We start from the raw sequence: 21,284 nt of genomic DNA, 5'->3' as shown, positions 1-21,284 counted from the left end.
TATACTAATAACTGAAGGGACAAATAAATACCACCGTTCACTTCCTACACGAGTTTATGGTCACGTTGAAATCAAAGTAAAATGTACTGCTTTTCAATATAACTAAATTTAAACAATGCTGCGTGCATGGTAACATGACTAGAGATGAACTATTGTCTCATTTGTCTCATTAGGCAAAATGTTTAAAAGATAATTAAGTTCCAGTAGTCAATATCTCAAATCGTATGTTTTTTTATTCTGAAAGTGCACCGGAAAACAAGGTGGATGCAGCGGCTAGGTACGACTGGCTTGACGCGCTACGGCCGTGATGGCGGCGGGGCTGGCGGAGGGCTTTACCGAGGAGGCGGGGAAGGTCCAAGTTACAGTGAGGAGGCCCCGGTGGTAACCGACGCACCGAATCAGAACCAAAAGTCGACATCGACGATGGACGGGTGGCGCGGTAACACCTTTTGTTCCTCTTTTACGTGTGTTTTTGTGGGTGATGCGTTCACGGACCACACGCCGTCATGTCATCGTAGTCTGTTTTCCTGCTGCAGCATCGTCACTGTTAAGTGAGCAGAGTGGAACATTTCTTTGAATATATTTGATGCTAACCTGTTCGCTTTCTCTTGTCATGACATATTTTAGCTGAGAAGGTGATTGTGAGTCAGTTAGGCCTCAGCTGTTGAACCATAAACATACAGCCGCCACATCGCGCTTTGAATATTGCGCCTTCTTTACATGGTAGTATCAAAAAAACAAAACATATTAGGTGTTATTTATTTGTTGTATGTATTGCAGTGCAGTATTTGTCTTATTTTCTATTGCAATGGAATTCAATATAGCTATTTTCCAGGCAGGGCTTTTTGGGTTAAGAATGACAAAATTAATATTGGCGCTATTGTCACCATGACGATCAAATTGGACAACTTTTGCCAGGACAACTTTTTGGTGCACTTCATTTTCAGCTCCTGCACCATCAGTTAGTACGTGTCCATGCACTAAATTAGTCCGATTTCTCCAATGGTTGGGCTCTAAATAAGCATCCTACAGCCCACAGAAACACCAATCGTGTTCGGTTTTGAAAAATCAGACCAACACACCTGGATTATGCGATTGAAAACCAGGTGTGTGCATCCAGAGGGCACACTTCATACCGCGCAGTCTCAAGGCGCGAGATATAACCCGGAAGCAAATACCATCAAATAAAGACATAAGCAACAATTGTAATGACGAGGAGACTGTTTATTTGCTTCACAAATTAAAAAACAGAATGTTTTGAAGTGCACCGATGGTAGAAAAAAAACCAGGTATTTATTTTAGAAGGTAGCCAAGGAATTGTAGAAAGCCAGTTTAATTCGGACTATCGAACAAAGTACGAATGTGATAAAAGAGAATGAAGCAAGTATATTAAAGGCAAATTATAAAGTGTACACTAACCTCTTCACGCTGCATTTGTGCACTCCAAACTGATTAGCAATAACTTTGTATTCTACACAACTGGCAAGATAGTCCAGAACAATGGCAACCTTCATCTGGAACAGTATTGGCCGTGGCACGAACTGTCTTTTCCTTTGGATTTAAAACTCCTTCCATCAATCCTCAGATCCTTTTGAATGAACTCCGAGACATTTGAAAGTTTTATTTCCATAATTCTCCGTCCAAAAATTTCCTCTAAAATCTCTCTCTCGCCTATCGTTTTTTGCTTCAAACCTGCATCCGCTCCCATACATTCTTGGTAGGAGTGTCATGTTTGTAGCGCAATCTAAGATCATTTCTTGTGGCTGTCTGCTATCAGCATAGCCATAAGAAACGTAACATTTATAATCTGTGCCAATATTACAGCACATCAGTTACAACAGTTACTGTTGACTTGTAAGGAGTTGCCGATGCCTGGTGTAATGTCATAGGTCAACATTTATACGCGCTAAAACGAAATATGCGCCCCCCCAGTGTACAGATGGCACCAATAGTCGCAATAGAGAAAGTGCACGGACACTGGGACTTCACATGTAGGTGTGAAAATACAAAACACCAAATTATTTGAGAAATCAGTGTAATTTAGTGCATGAAAACATAGTCAATAACACATCTTAGTGGTGAGCCTTTGTCATTGTCAATAGACGAGACGCGAGGCGTTGCAAGACTCGATGGTGGAACTCAGTGCACCACTCAATACTAACAAGACTGCTATTAGCTCTAAGCAGCTGTTCAGGCAATGCGAACGGGAAATTAACTGTTGATGCATTTAATCTTCGACGTCAAAAAACACAGATCCATGTGAGATTTTTTAAGCCTTTGGCGTGAGCTATGTGGAATAACAAAGCAGCAACGCTAACAAGATGGCTAATGTTTGCAGATCCTAGCTGAGACTGTCAAGTTGATTAAGCGTTTGCAGAAGTTATGTGCTGCAATAATTGATGGAGTACTATTGTGAAATTGTTATTGCATTTGACAACGCAAACATTTCACCATGTTCTGTGTCTTTTCCAGTTTAAAATGATTGCAAAACCTCTGACAGCTTCTGGAGGGTTTTTTTTGGTCCTTTGCTGTCTTTCCCCCTCATTTTTGTTTGTCTTTGAGCCATCTCTTGTCTTTTTTTCCACCACACATTCATTGTGTTTAGCGAGTGTAACGTTGACTGGTGTTTTTCATATTTAGAAGGCTCTGATTATGTTAATAAATGTACTTCAAATGTCATAAACAGTTTTTTATGCTCTAACTATGAAAATATAAATTATATCAATAGTAATCTTATTTTGTGGGAATTTGTTTACCACGGTCAAGCCTGTAACAAATTAGCTGCGATAAAACGACAAACGACTGTCCAATGGGTTGACCCATAGCTGCGATAGTCAGTGTGTCTGCCATATTGGAGGTGGCAGATCTGCCTCATAAACTAATGCAAGGAAATGGACCAAACTTCATAAGGGGCTTTTCTTTGTTGTTTGGAGGCTGGTTGGACTGCGGGAATCCACAGTATTATAAACATGACTTCATGTACACCCAGACTTATCCCGCTAATGTCTGCCTTTCTATATTCAGCTTTACATGGTAAAATGGATTTTACTATTTTTAATTTCTATTATTGTAGCAATATTGTAGTTAATTTTAAGGATTTTGGTGGTATCGGCTCGTATGTGAGGCCACCAAAGGTACTTCTTTGAATGTGCCCGTAACGGCATCAATCAGAGTTTGTTCCGGACACAAACATGGCCCATCAACCATAATACGCTAATCCAATAAAGACAGCGCCATGAAAAAATTAATACACACAAAAAAGACAGTTAATCTATCACCACCTTGTTATATTTGTTTGATATACAGTACTGCATAGCACTTAAGCACTTTGATTGTTACAATTTTGATTTTATCCTTTGTTTTATCATTATCATTTTAATGATTTTATCTGAATATTGTAAAGTGTCCTTGTTTTTTTGAAAGCCTCTTATAAATTAAATGTAATATTATTATTATCATTAAAATTATTATTACTTTATACTGTGTTCAAAGTGTACACATTTTCACTAAAATGTGGACTTTTGTCAAATCATTTTTATTTACATAGTTTCTTAAAGAGAAATGTGCTTCACAATACTGTGAAACTTTTCTATTTGCAACCCTGGTCAAGAACCAATCAAGTTTGTAAATCGAGGTTCATAGTATTAGCCAAAATGTCTGAGCATTTTGTTTGTAAAATGATGTTACAATGACCAAACCAAATAAAATCAAGAGTATTTTTTCAGTCTTACCTGTAAAAGGTAATCCTCTGAGATCTGGTTTGGACTGTATATTGGTTGGTACGATTTCATGTAGCACATGACTGAGGCATCTTCTCCATTCGTGCTTGGCACATTCAATATGGCGGCAATGTCGACTTACAATTTAGCGCTCCAATTTGGCAAAGGACTTCAATGCAGGTTCTGATTCATTTAAAATCCAGTGTTGTCATCGAGCTAGATATGTAATTGATTAGTTGCTCTTGTGGCCTTAAGTGAGCTAAGCTAGTGAATACTTTCTGCATGCCTGTCTTTTTGCCATCTATCAAATAATTCTTGTCCTGTCTCTCTGCAGGTGGGATTGCCTCTCAGGCCTCTATCTTGTCTCTTCAAGCAGCAGCAGGACTTAGCCCGTTAGCTCGGTAGGGGAAGTGCCAAACTGAATTTTGGCCCCTGGCGCAGTGTATAAGGTCAGTTGTGTGAAAACATCATGTTCTGCCCGGAGGCTACAAGCAGTTAGCAACCAAAAGCTAACTTAGCATTGTGACTCTGGGAGCAGAATTCTTGTGTCAATCCTAAAACCTAAGAAATGTAGCAACACAGTTTAGCCTGCATGATCAGTGGCTAGCGTGGGCGGGGCAGGGGTGCGATGGAGTACCACTCTGGTGGCAGCCCGCCCCTGCTGGGGAGACCACGCTACTGCCCCGGGTCCAACGCTAACGGAGGCTACCTGTGTGAGACGGGTCACTGCTGCGGCGAGACGGGCTGCTGCACGTACTACTACCAGCTGTGGTGTAAGTCCTCCCGCCTACATTTGCACTCTTGTGTTGCTGCCGTGTAACGGTTGAATTTATGTGACGTACGCAGGGTTCTGGTTGCTGTGGACCGCCCTCATTGTGTTCAGCTGCTGCTGCACCTACCGCCATCGGCGTGCCAAACAGCAAGTGCAGCAACAACAACGTCAACAAGAGATCAGTCTTGTGGCCTATCGGGGTGCTGCCTCCTACCCTTCTTCTGTGCTGGACCTCAGTAAGGCCCCTCCCCTTCTCGTGGCGTGCATTAAGGCGTGCACTGACATGTGACGTTGCACGCAGGTTTCCTGGCATCCTTGAAGCTGCCGTCATACGAAGAAGTGGCCGCTCAACCCTGCACCCCCCCTCCCCCCTACAGCTCTGTCTTCACGGCGCCGCGTTACCCGCAGCCCCGCCGCATAGCCGACCCCCACCTGCTTATGCAGCACCGCCCCCTTAGCGACGGCCCCTCCTCCCTCAGCTCAGACGACAGGTGAGGCGGCATGGTGGTATCGACGGCGCATCACTGTGATGTTTCTTTTTCTTTCCTGCAGCTCCAGCTGCTCCTGTGACTCCTGCTGCCCCTCTTCCCCGTGTAGCTCCTCCCTCTCCGCCCCTGTGACCTACGAGACAGACACCAGTCACGCCTCCACACCCAGTGAGCAAGCGGGCCTCTCTCTTAGCATCGTAGCACAGGAAGCCTGTGCCTCCTTGCAGGCTCCTTCCTCTCCTGGCCTCAATGCTACATCTCCCGTGATGCAACACGGCCTCCCCGCCCTCATTCTCGGTGCCACTTCGCCAGTACCTGAATCTCCCCAAGCAACAGTCCTTGAAAATCTGGAGCCGGCCGGCAGTCCCACAAGCACGCCTCTTGAAGATCCAGATGCGAGAGATGCAGCTGGCCCCGCCCCTTCCGTCTTACCCCCTGACATTACCATCGAACCGGTGGCGGCTATCCCCCTCTCTCAGCCAGACCCGCCCACACGCGCCTCAGCTTCCTGGTTGTTCCCGCCAAAACAGACGCTCTTCTCACCGTGCGTGGACGTCTTTGAGGCCAAAGAGGAGGCGGATTATGAGGACGAAGACGACATGGATGCAGACGAGAGCCAGTACCGACATCGGCGGCTGACCGGCGACTCGGGGATCGAAGTGTGCCGCTGCCAGGTAGAAGACGACCAGGGCCGTGAGGAAGAGGCAGAGGCAGAGAAGAAATCTGGCCTCCATGACAGCGCCGACTGCCCCGCCAGAGGTGTGGCTACACGTAGCGATTCCCCCGAGGATGTCAGCGAGGTGGTTGTTGTCATGGAGACGGCATAATATGATTGACTGGTAACTGAGATGTCCTTGATGAACGCCAGCCTACTTCTCATGGCAGGCCCCGCCCCTGCAGCAATGTCCCACCTTTCTTCTTTAGCTGGTTGGGATTGCTACTTTAGTCTGTAGACTAAAATTTCTCATTTTTTAATTTTTTACAATTCACAAAAAACACTTTCTCCGTCAGAACTAAAAAACCAAACGTCAAGCTAATGCTAATCCAACCGCTTGCTAGCCCACTGCTGTCTATCCACAGCATAAGGAATGTTTCTGCTGGACATTATCGTGCCGTTATTAACTGATGAAACTTTGAAGTAAATCTTTGTTTTCAATTTTTGGCTCTTTAGTCAGACGCTGTTGAGTGCTTGTTTTTGATTAGCGCTTCAGTTTATGAAAGCTGATAACCCTTTATTGTGTCAAAATAAGGCAGGGAAGACCTTACGAAGCCGATTGATGTCTGTCTACCTGTGCTCAAAATGAAGTTCTACTCAATAAAGTGATCAGATGTAAAACAGTGTTTATTGATAGATGTCAAAACAGTAAACTGTCATTAGCTTGCAGTTTAGCTTTGTTTATAATTAGGTCAATCAATCAATCAAAGATTATTTATATAGCCCTAAATCACAAGTGGTTAGGTAACAATTTTTTCTAGCGAATTAGCATGACCACAAACTTCCCAGCCCCCTCTGGGTTTGACAGCAACCTTATAAGGTAGTGGCTGCAAAACTACACCCAGACGTCCCTGCAGGTTGGGAGGGGACACCCCGTCCGGAAGCGTAAAGCTCATTCGCTGGAGCATCGAGGACAGGAAGAGGAAAAGTTCCAGCCTGGCCAGTGATTCGCCCACACAGGTACGCGGTCCCGCCCCAAATGGCAGGAAGCAGGGGGGCAAGACCCGCCGGCCTTGGTTGTCAAGGAAACGATCTGAAAAGGACCGGGTGTCTTTTAGCTTGCTGTTATCGCTACTCTAAGTCACATGAGCGTTACCTGGATCAAACAGGTCTGGTCGGTGCCAGCAGTGGGGGTCGTGATGGATGGACCACATATTGACCAACACGCGAGTGCCAGGGCGGATGGCGTGACCTCCGATGCTGTGGACAGAATAAAATGTTTGGTGCGGGCACCCAAAACACACCTTAACCATTAGGAGTGTACAGAAACAACTTCATTCATTATCAAGATTTGATAAAGATGTTGCAGTTTGGAGTATTGACCATTTTTAATATCAATCCGATATCAGCACAAATCACAAGACATACTTTTATTACTTTGTAGTGTGATATGTAAGAAAAGGCTTGATCAAGTGAAATTACTTAAACAGAGAACAATGGTATAAAAAACAACACACAAAATACAGGCGGAAGACAATAACAGCCATATTATTGTATTTAATCTTATCGACGTGTTAACTGGAATAGACTTATGCTGTCTTCAAATTGAAGTGAAGTAATTTGTTTTGGCAATACCTAATGGTCACAGTAATTCATTGCGTCAAAGTTATGATGGATGCGGACGCATTTGTTACTCGATACTTTCTAATATGCTTCTGCTTTAGAGACTTTGTATCTGTAAGTATTTTTGTCATGTTGTTGGCATTCGTAAATCTCGGAAGACAATGGATTGGCGCCCCTTGGATATGTAAAATGCTATATCTTTATATTATGCAACTAATTATTTGATACTTGTTTATATTGACAAATGTCATATTTTAGACCGCAATATTGTTCAATTAAGGACTCAACATTTACTGCATATATCTAGCTTTTGTGCTAGTGTGTGCTTAGCTGTCGTGTAGCTGCTACCTCATGACCGATAGCCTACCATGTTTACCTTTTGTAAACAACTTGACTAAACTACAAGAAACGACAAACTGTGTGTGTGATTAGTGGAGGACATTCAGTTGTTAGCTTTGCACAAGTAAAGAATTTATAGGACTGCTTGTGTACGGGAGCCTATAAAGGACTGTATTTTACTTTAGGGGGGATGCTCTAATTATTCACTATTTACGCAAGAATCTAATCTTGAGAGAGTGAAAGGAGGCGGCTTATACAGTTTAACCATTTACTATACACCAGATAAACATACAAAAACCAGACATTAATTACACTCATACACTAATAGAACAACCCGCACTAAACCAATCACACACAACACACACACACACACAAACACAACACACACACACACACACACACACACACACACACACACAGTCCAACCTGGACCCCTTGGCTGGGCCAGAAGATTGTCCGTTGCGGTCCTGATGAATCGGTGGTGAACTTAGGGGTGGGGTGGTGAGTTGAAGCTCCTGGATACAAAGGAGGCGTTGGAGAGGGGGGGACACCTCCCGTTGTGGAGTAGAGATGGAAGGGGGGGAAGCATGGCCGTGCTTCCTTTAGCATGCCTCAGGAGGTCCAGTCTGGAGCGAGAGGAGAACCAGCCTCGTCCTGGGTCACCTCTCTGTCGACTAGTCCGTGAGGGCGTGCAATGGACACGCCAGCCTCGCGTGTCCACGTCCCTCGCAGCAATGTAGCAACAATAGCAAATAACTAAACTCGCTATACTGTCCCACACTCGCTCTCCAAATTATACAGTCACGGGGGAGAGGGTCTATATAACAAACTTAAGTCCAACGTGACTAAACCTGCCGTTGGTGAAGTCACGGTGCAGCACACAAACACAAGTGCGTGCTGCGGTTAGCTTACTAGCGGTTAGCATGCACTTCACGTCTACTGGCAACGTGAAACGCCTAAACGTCCTGAGGTGAAACTAGTGCAACTGATACACTGTCACTTACAAGACTCTGAAATAATTATTTCAGTGTTGTAAGTGACAGTGTATCAGTTGCACTAGTTTAAATACTCTTACTGTGTTTTGTTCTCCGATCTGCAATTTTGGTAAACTGCCTTCCATGTAGTACTAACGACGCTGCGTTGGCTGTTAGTGCCGTAGCTCTTTTAACAGTTTTTTATACCAGCTGGCGGAAACGGAACTCTCCGTAACCGTGGCAACCGAAGCCATAGCAATGGTTAAACAACTTAAATATACACATTTCAGCTTTCCCAGGCATCCCATCCATCCATTTCCTACCGCTTATTCCCTTTTGAGGTCGCGGGGGGCGCTGGCGCCCATCTCAGCTACAATCGGACACGTATTAAATAGAAATAAATAATAATAATAATAATAACAATAATCCCATAACAGAAATGATCTCCTAACTGTAGAACTTAAAGGAACTATTACATTATTATGTTAACCTTCAGAATAGCTAGTGACTCCGAATTGGCCTGTTGCTTAAAAGTAAAACTCTTGGTTTAGTATTTGTCTGACGCGCTTTCCGTTTCGCCAGTAAGCACACACAAGGATGCAATGTTGTGAATTATTTAATGAAGTCGCAGAATGTACAAAAGGAAATTTGCTTAGTTCGTCTGTAGCCAGCGCGTACTGGAAGTGTCCAATGCTTTCAATAAAGCGTCCGTGTAATAGCGGTCAACAAAAAGGATGGCCACTCAACTCTACTTTCTCCTATCGCCACGCCAAATGCAGGTAACAACGGCCCTTTATAGTGCCCGCCTCTAAAGTCATGTGACACATACTCTAGCTGCTGACAGAAGAAACATGTATATTTGTTATATAATTTCATAGTTGGTGAGAATGAATAAATACAGTGCATAAATATAAGTTCATATTGTACACATAATGTGATTTAAAAGGTATTTCCTTAAGTTAATTCATGCAAGTTTATGTTAACTTTATTTTTGTTACAAACCCATCTAAATTGAGAGGGGAATATATTTGGTCACATTGTTGGGAGAATTAATATGTGGCGGAATTAACAAGTGTTTGATGTAGAAGACGTTAATGGAGTCTCGGATTGAAAATAAAGTTTATTCCCTTGGAGTTTATGAGGCCAATGAGGTATGATTATTTCTGATATGCATGTGAAATTAATGTGTTTTATGTTATTGGATGTCAGACTAATTGTAAGTTCATTTTATTACAGTAGTTCTGACGGCATTATATTTGGCAACGTTGGTAACGTGAAGAAGACGTGGCTAAAATAAATGTCTGTGAGCAAAACGAACGACTTGAGCCTTGATTAAGACCTCAGAGGGAATAACACCTACTTCCGATCTGTAAATACACACTGAATAACACACCACGTGACCTCATCTACACATTTCTGGCTCCTACAGTTTGTATCAGAGATTTTAGAAGCAAACCGATGTAATCCGATGCTTGCTCTTTTGGTGATATCGGACAAATATCCGATATTAATGTCGGATTGGTACACCCCTAGTAACAATGTTGTAGGCCTACCTGCTTTCCGTCATGGCGCTGTGTGGGATCAGCACAGGGCTGACGGGCCTGATCCGCATTCCCTCGTTAATGACGCTGTCCAGGTAAGGCAGCCGGCCACGATCTGCCGCACACACCGGTCGCTCGCCACCTACTTGCTCGTCCAGCTCCTTCTGCACACGCTCCTGGATCTGTGGGTGACAAAAAATGCGGACCCCACACTCGTAGGTGAGCGCCAAATGTGAGGTGTGCCAGCAGCTGCAGTACCTCAGGGTGGTGCAGTAGGTAGGCTATGATCCACAACAGGGTGGTGGATGTGGTCTCCACGCCAGCACCAAAGGTCTCTGCTGCTGTCATCAACACGTGGTCATCAGTAATGGCCTCCCCCTCCGGTCCAGGTGAACTTTGACCCTTCAGCAAAGCATCCAGGAGGTCTCGAGGCTCGCCATCAGTCAGCGCCGCCTGTTGACGACTCTGTTTGAGAACTTTGTACTGATGCATATCATTGGCGGCTGTCACCTTGTGTTCCTGAAGTTTACGCGCAAGAAGACGGTCTCGCATGGCGATGCATGCCCGCAGCTCCCTTAGCAATGAGTTGGGAAACACCTTGCAGAGGATGTGGAGGAGAACAGAAAATCAAGTCATAACCACGAAGTAAAAACATCCATCCATCCATTTTCTACCGCTTATTCCCTTTTGGGGTCGCGGGGGGCGCTGGCGCCTATCTCAGCTACAATCGGGCGTAAGGCGGGGTACACCCTGGACAAGTCGCCACCTCATCGCAGGGCCAACACAGATAGACAGACAACATTCACATTCACACACTAGGGCCAATTTAGTGTTGCCAATCAACCTATCCCCAGGTGCTTGTCTTTCGAAGCGGGAGGAAGCCGGAGTACCCGGAGGGAACCCACGCATTCACGGGGAGAACATCCAAACTCCACACAGAAAGATCAAGTAAAAACAGTGTTTATTAATATTGAAGCCAAGCTGAACGAACAGTACAAATAGTCAAAACGAAAGTCAAAACATGTTAAGGAAGTGAGGATGGCTACTGCAACACTGTGTTGATATACACTATGTTGCCAAAAGTATTTGACCACCCACTCAATCTATGAGAATCAGGTGTAATAATCACATGGCATAGGTGTATAAAATCAAGCACTTAGGCATGGAGACTGTTTCTACAAACATATGTGAAAGAATGGGTCGCTCTCAATGATTTCCAGCATGGAACTGTCATAGGATGCCACCTGTGCAACAAATCCAGTTGTGAAATTTCCTCGCTCCTAAAAATTACAAACTCAAGGAAATGGAAGAATTTGGGAACAACAGCAACTCAGCCACAACGTGGTAAGAGTGTGAAATTTGGTGTAGGAGGAATTATGGTGTGGGGTTGTTTTTCAGGAGTTGGGCTTGGCCCCTTAGTTCCAGTGAAAGGAACTTCAAATGCTCCCGGATACCAAAACATTTTGGACAATTCCATGCTCCTAACTTGGTGGGAACAGTTTGGAGCGGGCCCCGTCCTCTTCCAACACCAGTGCACAAAGCAAGGCTCATAAAAATGAACATTTTAATATCCCCTCTGGGATTAATAAAGTATTTCTGATTCTGATTCATAAAGACATAGATGACCGAGTCTGGTGTGGATGAACTTGACTGGCCTGCACAGAGTCCTGACCTGAATGCGATAGAAGACCTTTGGGATGAATTAGAATGGAGATTGAGAGCCGGGCCTTCTCCACCAACATCAGTGTGTGACCTCACCAATGCGCTTTTGGAAGAATGGTGGAAAATTCCTATAAACACACTCCGCAACCCTGTGGACAGCCTTCCGAGAAGAGTCGAAGCTGTATTAGCTGCAAAAGGTGGACCGACATCATATTGAACCCTATGGGTTAGGAATGGGATGTCACTTCAAGTTCATGTGTCAGTTGAGGCAAGTGGCCAAATAAATTTGACAATATAGTGTATATGTTTCATAAACAAATGGATGGACTGGAAGGAAAAGTGCTCGGACTCGAGTAGAATGTGAATGTTTTAAAGACGAAAAAGGATGGAAAGTATCACATTACATCTCAAATGAATTGTCAGATACTGGAATTGCAAGAGCGTGTTCAAATGAACAAAGTGATTATGACTGGCCGTCAGATAACCTAGATGCCTAATGGCAGAGCAGGTGACAACAGAGGAGCAGGACAAGATGCTTTCTGCACCAAAAGGGGGTGGACGTGGGTGTCAACACATTGACTCATTCATTCCGATGTCTAGCAGGAATACCAACACACATGTCATCATCATAAAGTTCACCAACAAAAAGAGCAAGATGGCTTTGCTGAAGCAGAGGGTCAAACTGAAGGGAACAAACGTTTATATCAATGAGAATCTGACAAAACGCTGGCATCCCCAAGAAGGCAGGTTTGTGGAGGTGGCAACTTAAATTGAGGCTAAATAAGCCTAAGTACTTGCTGTCAAAGTCATCAAAGAACTGGATAAATACTGAAGATGACATCAACTCCATTAATAAGGAAATAAAAGACACAACTCACAAGGGCTTGACGTAGTCGAAGTCATAAATAACAATTCTACAATAGAAACTTGTCAAATTGTACATCCATCCATCCATTTTCCTACCGCTTGTCCCTCTCGGAATATTAAGTAAAACATAACATTGGCCCCTAGAGTCTGAATGTTAGTGTGAATGCTTATCTGTCTATCTGTGTTGGCCCCGCGATGAGGTGACAACTTGTCCAGGGTGTACTCTGCTTTCCGCCAGTGAGCACCTGTGATAGGCTTCAGCCCCCCCACCCCTCGACCACAAGAGAGACAAGTGCTGGAAGATGGATGGATAACATTCCTTGTTTATCACCAGTAAGTTACTTTATATGTTTAGGAAGTGTACAATTTGGTCAACATTTTCAGACCTGTATGTACATTTAATCTAAATGTGGGTTGTTTTGTTTTTTTAATTCCATCCATCCATTCATTTTCTAACGCTTATTCCCTTTTGGGGTCGAGGGGGGCGCTGGCGCCTATCTCAGCTACAATCGTGCGGAAGGCGGGGTACACCCTGGACAAGTCGCCACTTCATCGCAGGGCAGGGCCAATATATATATATATGTATATATATATATATATATATATATATATATATATATATATATATATATATATATTTATATATATATACATATATATATATATATATATATAAACATACATACATCTGTACATATACACACAAATTTATACCTAAATATATATATAAACATATATATACACACATATAATTATACATACATATACATACAAAATTATTTAAAAATACATACATATATATATATATATATATACATACATATACATGTATACATATACATACATATATATACACATACAGACATATACATATATGTATACACACATATATTATTCACATTTCCATCCATCCATCATCTTCCGCTTATCCGAGGTCGGGTCGCGGGGGCAACAGCCTAAGCAGGGAAACCCAGACTTCCCTCTCCCCAGCCACTTCGTCTAGCTCTTCCCGGGGGATCCCGAGGCGTTCCCAGGCCAGCCGGGAGACATAGTCTTCCCAACGTGTCCTGGGTCTTCCCCGTGGCCTCCTACCGGTTGGACGTGCCCTAAACACCTCCCTAGGGAGGCGTTCGGGTGGCATCCTGACCAGATGCCCGAACCACCTCATCTGGCTCCTCTCGATGTGAAGGAGATGCGGCTTTACTTTGAGTTCCTCCCGGATGGCAGAGCTTCTCACCCTATCTCTAAGGGAGAGCCCCGCCACACGGCGGAGGAAACTCATTTCGGCCGCTTGTACCCGTGATCTTATCCTTTCGGTCATGACCCAAAGCTCATGACCATAGGTGAGGATGGGAACGTAGATCGACCGGTAAATTGAGAGCTTTACCTTCCGGCTCAGCTCCTTCTTCACCACAACGGACCGGTACAACGTCCGCATTACTGAAGACGCCGCACCGATCCGCCTGTCGATCTCACGATCCACTCTTCCCTCACTCGTGAACAAGACTCCTAGGTACTTGAACTCCTCCACTTGGGGCAGGGTCTCCTCCCCAACCCGGAGATGGCACTCCACCCTTTTCCGGGCGAGAACCATGGACTCGGACTTGGAGGTGCTGATTCTCATTCCGGTCGCTTCACACTCGGCTGCAAAACGATCCAGCAAGAGCTGAAGATCCCGGTCAGATGAAGCCATCAGGACCACATCATCTGCAAAAAGCAGAGACCTAATCCTGCGGTTACCAAACCGGAACCCCTCAACGCCTTGACTGCGCCTAGAAATTCTGTCCATAAAAGTTATGAACAGAATCGGTGACAAAGGACAGCCTTGGCGGAGTCCAACCCTCACTGGAAATGTGTTCGACTTACTGCCGGCAATGCGGACCAAGCTCTGGCACTGATCGTACAGGGAACGGACCGCCACAATAAGACAGTCCGATACCCCATACTCTCTGAGCACTCCCCACAGGACTTCCCGAGGGACACGGTCGAATGCCTTCTCCAAGTCCACAAAGCACATGTAGACTGGTTGGGCAAACTCCCATGCACCCTCAAGAACCCTGCCGAGAGTATAGAGCTGGTCCACAGTTCCACGACCAGGACGAAAACCACACTGTTCCTCCTGAATCCGAGGTTCGACTATCCGACGTAGCCTCCTCTCCAGTACACCTGAATAAACCTTACCGGGAAGGCTGAGGAGTGTGATCCCACGATAGTTGGAACACACCCTCCGGTCCCCCTTCTTAAAGAGAGGAACCACCACCCCGGTCTGCCAATCCAGAGGTACCGCCCCCGATGTCCACGCGATGCTGCAAAGTCTTGTTAACCAAGACAGCCCCACAGCATCCAGAGCCTTAAGGAAATCCGGGCGGATCTCGTCCACCCCTGGGGCCTTGCCACCGAGGAGCTTTTTAACTACCTCAGCGACCTCAGCCCCAGAAATAGGAGAGTCCACCACAGATTCCCCAGGCACTGCTTCCTCATAGGAAGACGTGTTGGTGGGATTGAGGAGGTCTTCGAAGTATTCCTTCCACCTATCCACAACATCCGCAGTCGAGGTCAGCAGAACACCATCCGCACCATACACGGTGTTGATAGTGCACTGCTTCCCCTTCCTGAGGCGGCGGACGGTGGTCCAGAATCGCTTCGAAGCCGTCCGGAAGTCGTTTTCCATGGCTTCCCCGAACTCTTCCCATGTCCGAGTTTTTGCCTCCGCGACCGCTGAAGCTGCACACCGCTTGGCCTGTCGGTACCTGTCCACTGCCTCCGGAGTCCTATGAGCCAAAAGGACCCGATAGGACTCCTTCTTCAGCTTGACGGCATCCCTCACCGCTGGTGTCCACCAAGGGGTTTTAGGATTTCCGCCCCGACAGGCACCAACTACCTTGCGGCCACAGCTCCGATCTACCGCCTCGACAATAGAGGTGCGGAACATGGTCCACTCGGACTCAATGTCCAGCACCTCCCTCGTGACATGTTCAAAGTTCTTCCGGAGGTGGGAATTGAAACTTTCTCTGACAGGAGACTCTGCCAGACGTTCCCAGCAGACCCTCACAATGCGTTTGGGCCTCCCAGGTCTGTCCGGCATCCTCCCCCACCATCGCAGCCAACTCACCACCAGGTGGTGATCGGTAGAAAGCTCCGCCCCTCTCTTCACCCGAGTGTCCATAACATGAGGCCGCAAATCCGATGACACAACTACAAAGTCGATCATGGAACTGCGGCCTAGGGTGTCCTGGTGCCAAGTGCACATATGGACACCCTTATGTTTGAACATGGTGTTTGTTATGGACAAACTGTGACGAGCACAAAAGTCCAATAACAAAACACCACTCGGGTTCAGATCCGGGCGGCCATTCTTCCCAATCACGCCTCTCCAGGTTTCATTGTCGTTGCCAACGTGAGCGTTGAAGTCTCCCAGTAGGACAAGGGAATCACCCGGGGGAGCACTTTCCAGTACTCCCTCGAGCGTTCCCAAAAAGGGTGGGTACTCTGAACTGCTGTTTGGTGCATAAGCACAAACAACAGTCAGGACCCGTCCCCCCACCCGAAGGCGGAGGGAGGCTACCCTTTCGTCCACCGGGTTGAACTCCAACGTACAGGCTTTGAGCCGGGGGGAAACAAGAATTGCCACCCCAGCCCGTCGCCTCTCACTGCCGGCAACGCCAGAGTGGAAGAGGGTCCAATCCCTCTCGAGAGAAGTGGTTCCAGAGCCCTTGCTGTGCGTCGAAGTGAGTCCGACTATATCCAGCCGGAATTTCTCGACTTCGCGCACTAGCTCAGGCTCTTTCCCCCCCAGTGACGTGACGTTCCACGTCCCAAGAGCTAGCTTCTGTAGCCGAGGATCGGACCGCCAAGTGCACCGCCAAGTGCCCTGCCTTCGGCTGTCGCCCAGCTCACAATGCACCCGACCTCTATGGCCCCTGCTATGGGTGGTGAGCCCATTGGAGGGGGGACCCACGTTGCCTCTTCGGGCTGTGCCCGGCCGGGCCCCATGGGAACAGGCCCGGCCACCAGGCGCTCGCCATCGTGCCCCACCTCCGGGCCTGGCTCCAGAGGGGCGCCCCGGTGACCCGCGTCCGGGCGAGGGAAATCTGGGTCCATGATGTTTCTTCTTCATAAAGGTCTTCGAGCTGCTCTTTGTCTGATCCCTCACCTAGAACCTGTTTGCCTTGGGAGACCCTACCAGGGGGCTTTATGCCCCCGGACAACATAGCTCCTAGGATCATTGGGACACGCAAACTCCTCTACCACGATAAGGTTGCAGCTAAGAGAGGAGATATTATATTATATATTATTCACATTTCGTTTATAAAAATATTTTCCAACACCTTATGTCTTCCATGCAAGAAATTAACTTAACATTTATAACTTATGGTGTGAATGAATTATCAGTAAAAGACACGGAGAAGGGGTAAAATTAAATATAAGCTTAGCTTCTTCTGACTCCTTTTCAGATACGGTATTACCCTAGCTTAAAGGCTTAATTGGTTCTGTGACGGAACCTTTAACTCAAAACACTTCATCGTCAACCTCTGAAATTAATTATTGTCATCTTAATCTGTGCTCACAATGCAACACTTTTTAAATGGAGGAGGCCTTTTAAAAAGAAAAACAAAGTTTAAATAAGAAATATTGTCCAAACACAATACAGAAAAATGTACTACTAACAACTACAGTAATTTATGAAGTATTGCCATAATATGTACAGCGTTTATCTTAAAGATGGACGTCCACGGTAGCTCCTTTCAGCTTCTCCATAGTTTCATGGATAAATTTCCGCCATTTTTTAATATTTTAACATCCTTGGCTGGTGTTGGACTCATTTTGTTTCAGTATGGGGCAGGCGAGCAGTGATATTTCTCTTGCTTTGCCAAGTCTGCTGCATGGTCTGTCATGTTTTTGATTATTTGTTTCTTTAATTCAATGATCGCTTGTTTTTATTTTGTTGACCACTGACCGAAGAAATAATAAACTAAACTAAACTATCATCCACTTCTTCTTCTCAGCACGCTTTCTTCCTTTCAATGGTTGGAAAAATAAATTTATGTCGATCTCAATCTATAATGTAATTTTTAGCCTGTAAGACCAGAGGTTTTCATCAGACTTTACGGTGTTCACTCTGACATTTACTAATGCAACTAATGGCGGTTATGCTTGCAACTCAAATTTTTACTTGGCACTAAAAGCATAATAATCAGCCAATAAACAGCTCTTATCTCAAAACACCCTTAAATTGGGACAGAGTATATAAAAATCTGCAAATGTAACCGCGATATGTTCCTTGATGTCTGAAACAATTACATCTTAACTATAACCAGCTGAGTGCCACAAAGCATCCATGAAGGTGAGAGAACAGTTTTGGCTCTGGTACCTTCATCCAGGGGAAGATGTCCACCAGTCCTCCTCTGGCGATGGTGCGGACGATGCCGTCGTTGTATTGCATCACCTCCTGCAGCTCGCTGTCTCCGTGGCAATAGGTAGCGCCAAACACCAGTGTGCACACCACATTGGTGATGGCTGTGGTCACTGCAAGCAATGGGTCGAAGCCACGCCCTCCATAGGACAACAACTCCGTGCACAGACTTTCCACCTCAGACATAACTGTCAGGAACTAATGTGATAGAGTTTCACATAGAAAAAAAAGTGCGAGGGGCTGAGTTCCTACCAATCTCCTGCAGGCGGCCGTTTCCTTCACCAAACAGAGCCAAGGAATTGTGGACCAGACGTCGGTGCAGTTTCCAGAATGGCGTGTAGTCAGCGAAGGCGATGTCTTTCCCACCTCTGGTCAGCAGGTCAGTGGTCACCTGCCAAGCCACATCCCCAAACTTAGTGTGAGTGGCGCGTGCATTGACGTGACTGTGGTGCTGCAAACAGGAAGGGACATCACCATACTGGGACGGCCTGCAAAATCTCGTCCTCGCTGTAGCAGAACTTCTCTGGCGTGGACATGTGAATTGACAACTATGGTACGGTGCGACCCAAGGTAGAGCTCCAACAACGGCCCGTACCTGACACACACACACGCACACGCACACGCACACCACATAGACACACACAACAATTGGGCTTACTCTAGCAAGGTCTTCTTTCAAGGGATCAAAGTTCTCACTTGTGTCCCAGCTTGGTAAAGAGCAGGTGCGGCGGGGTGACGCCTCCTAACCAGGGTAGGCTACCCAGGACAGGGAGGCATGGCAGGCCAGGAATGGTGGCCCTGGGTCTACTTGGCACCAGTAAAATCAAGATGGCAAGGGCGGCGAGGACGAGCAGCACTGGCATCAGCGGCGAGACGCTCCCGACTAAGATGGTAGCCAACATGATGATGGGATGTCAGTCGAGCAGCTCGCCTTTTAAAATCTAATGCTTGCATTGACCTTGTGAGAGATCACGTGTGTGTTGTTGTTGCTGGCGTGTGCATGTTTATCTGCGTCAGGCGACCTTGCTGTTATCAGGTTGTCAAGGCAATCACAAGGAAGGCCCAGATCATGGCAATGATGGGACAAGCTGTAGAGTTGCCATGGAAACACGGGCTGTTAAAAATGTTGGACATGTTGGATATGCTCTTCTGTCTCCATGGAAACAACATCTTTACTGCAGCACTGCATCGCAGGCAGTGGTGTCGTTTGTGTGTTCACATGTTCATCTAACAGCCGTCGGCATGGCAACGGCTTCCAAACACACACATCATGCATGTATCCGCAGTGGGGGTCACATGTGCTGCCGCAGTGAGGAAAGCCCACAAACCCTTTTATGGCACGGGGATGCCCACTGTCACCACAGGAAGTCGGCCATGTTTGGGCATCCTCGACGCACTCGGTGGGGGGAATCCCTCGCGCCGCTCTCCACCAATGAGACGGTGCTGGCGTTACCAAGGAGACAGAGTATAAAACGGCCAGCGAGGGAAGGAGCTCGGCATCATTGGCACCAGCGAGCAGACTGATGGAACCCGGCAGCAGAATTCTACCTGAAGACCATTTAGAGGGAATTCCCGCCATGCTTCCCAAGCACCATCACAGCTTCCTGTCCGACTTGGACGACACATGCAGCACCTGGGCAAACAGCGTGGAGTCGGATCTGGCAGGTGAGTGCTGTTGCAGCATCTTTGACGTCCACGTCATCGTTCTGTTACATAAAACTAACACACTCTCCCCCGCCAGTGGTTTCCCCGGGAACTGACGCCTCCGACTCAGATTTCTTCTCCGATTTGAGCGACTCGGATTCACTCTCCCCAGCTCTTGACTGCGATGGAAGCTTCCTGTTGGAGCCTGCAGAAGACCTGAGCTGCACGGCGGATGCCATTCTCAACATGATCACAGAGATCGTGGGAATCTGCAGCGAGATGGAGGAGCAGGGGGACGCCACCTACCAACCTGTGGCCACACCCCCTCCTGTGGAAGTTAAGAGTGAGCCGGCGAGCGCCAACTGCGGCGCCAAAAGCGTTGCAACCTCAGTTAAAGGCACCGACTCCCTCCTGACTCCGGCCGCTCCGGACTTTATTGAAGCACTGCTTAGCCAAGAAGTTGGCCGAGGTGAAGTCAAGCAGGAGGAGGACTGGATAAAGGACTGGTGCGTCAGTACCGAAGGACAGCATGCCAACTTACCCCCTCCCTCCACCCTGGATGCCAACCTCCTGTCCTCCCTCCTGCAGGGTGTCTTCCCCACCGTCAACCTGGGCAGCCTGCATGTGCCAGGACGCACAAGAGTGTCTCGGAGAGATCCCGCCAAAAATGGCGTGAAGGCCAAGGCGTTCCCGTGCTCCGTGGAGGGCTGCGAGCGCCGCTTCTCACGCTCGGATGAGCTCAACAGGCATGTGCGCGTCCACACGGGACATAAGCCCTTCCAGTGCAGCGTGTGTGCGCGTAGCTTCAGCCGCAGCGATCACCTGACTACGCACATGCGCACGCATACAGGCGAGAAGCCCTTCTCCTGCGACGTGTGCGGTAAGTGTTTCGCACGCAGCGACGAGCGGAAGCGGCACGGCCGCGTGCATGTCAAGCAGCAGCTCCGTGCACAGATGATGGCTGCCTACTCGCTGGCTGTGAGCGCCGTAATTTGATGCCGCGGCAGGAAAGTGTTTTTGGCCTCCTGGTGAGGTGGAGGACTTCCTGCATGATGTGACAATGTCCATGTTTGTACCATAGTTCTATTTTTCTAAATGTTTCTACCTGCTGTCATACTGTCATGTGACTTTTCTAACTTGCACTAATGCACTGTGGGATATGTGTGTAATGTCCCGCCCCCTGTTTGAGGATGCTTCAATTAAAAAAATAAAAACATTGCAAGATGTATCCAGTGTGCTTCATCATCATCACCATCACATCAGCAGCAGGATGCGGTTGCTTGGCAACGCAGCGTCCCTTCCAATGGTTGCAATGAAGTTTTGAGTTGCATCATTCAGGGTGAGCTGACTTGATGAGGTTAAAAATTAGGTGTGACTTGACCCCAAAGGTCACAATAGCTGCAAACGTTCAAACAAATACAAGTTGTTTACATCAATGACGTCATAAATAAATTGACCTTTGACCCACCTCACCAACAGTGTGGGGAACAGCACGGGTATTTAGTGCCCCCACGTGTTTGAAAGTCGTTACTGCAGGTCAGTCCAACTCAAACTATTTATTGCAAAAAGTAAATTAAATATTTGATG

The 21,284-nt window shown here is 46.7% G+C and overlaps 3 protein-coding genes across 3 annotated transcripts; 2 read left to right on the top strand and 1 right to left on the bottom strand.

The window, feature by feature from the left end:
* Nucleotides 1–264: 264 nt before the first annotated feature.
* Nucleotides 265–6,315, top strand: LOC133560443 (WW domain-binding protein 1-like). The gene is made up of 6 exons (XM_061912959.1): nt 265–439; nt 4,054–4,168; nt 4,294–4,492; nt 4,566–4,727; nt 4,793–4,982; nt 5,044–6,315. The coding sequence occupies exons 3-6, from the start codon at nt 4,348–4,350 to the stop codon at nt 5,804–5,806; spliced, it is 1,260 nt and encodes a 419-aa protein (XP_061768943.1). The 5' UTR covers nt 265–439; nt 4,054–4,168; nt 4,294–4,347; the 3' UTR covers nt 5,807–6,315.
* Nucleotides 6,304–18,970, bottom strand: LOC133560445 (steroid 17-alpha-hydroxylase/17,20 lyase). The gene is made up of 9 exons (XM_061912961.1): nt 18,750–18,970; nt 18,528–18,648; nt 18,306–18,444; nt 18,012–18,241; nt 10,622–10,708; nt 10,370–10,564; nt 10,124–10,293; nt 6,791–6,894; nt 6,304–6,727 (listed from the first exon to the last, which is right to left on the bottom strand). The coding sequence occupies exons 1-9, from the start codon at nt 18,953–18,955 to the stop codon at nt 6,435–6,437; spliced, it is 1,545 nt and encodes a 514-aa protein (XP_061768945.1). The 5' UTR covers nt 18,956–18,970; the 3' UTR covers nt 6,304–6,434.
* A 582-nt stretch (nt 18,971–19,552) lies between these two features.
* On the top strand, nt 19,553–20,919 carry LOC133560444 (early growth response protein 2-like). The gene is made up of 2 exons (XM_061912960.1): nt 19,553–19,718; nt 19,795–20,919. Exons 1-2 carry the CDS (start codon nt 19,577–19,579, stop codon nt 20,691–20,693), a joined length of 1,041 nt encoding a protein of 346 aa, XP_061768944.1. The 5' UTR covers nt 19,553–19,576; the 3' UTR covers nt 20,694–20,919.
* Nucleotides 20,920–21,284: the final 365 nt, after the last annotated feature.

Source organism: Nerophis ophidion, linkage group LG10, assembly GCF_033978795.1.
Source record: "Nerophis ophidion isolate RoL-2023_Sa linkage group LG10, RoL_Noph_v1.0, whole genome shotgun sequence".
Classification (NCBI taxonomy): Eukaryota; Metazoa; Chordata; class Actinopteri; order Syngnathiformes; family Syngnathidae; genus Nerophis; species Nerophis ophidion.
This window is presented reverse-complemented; position numbering and strand designations above follow the sequence as displayed.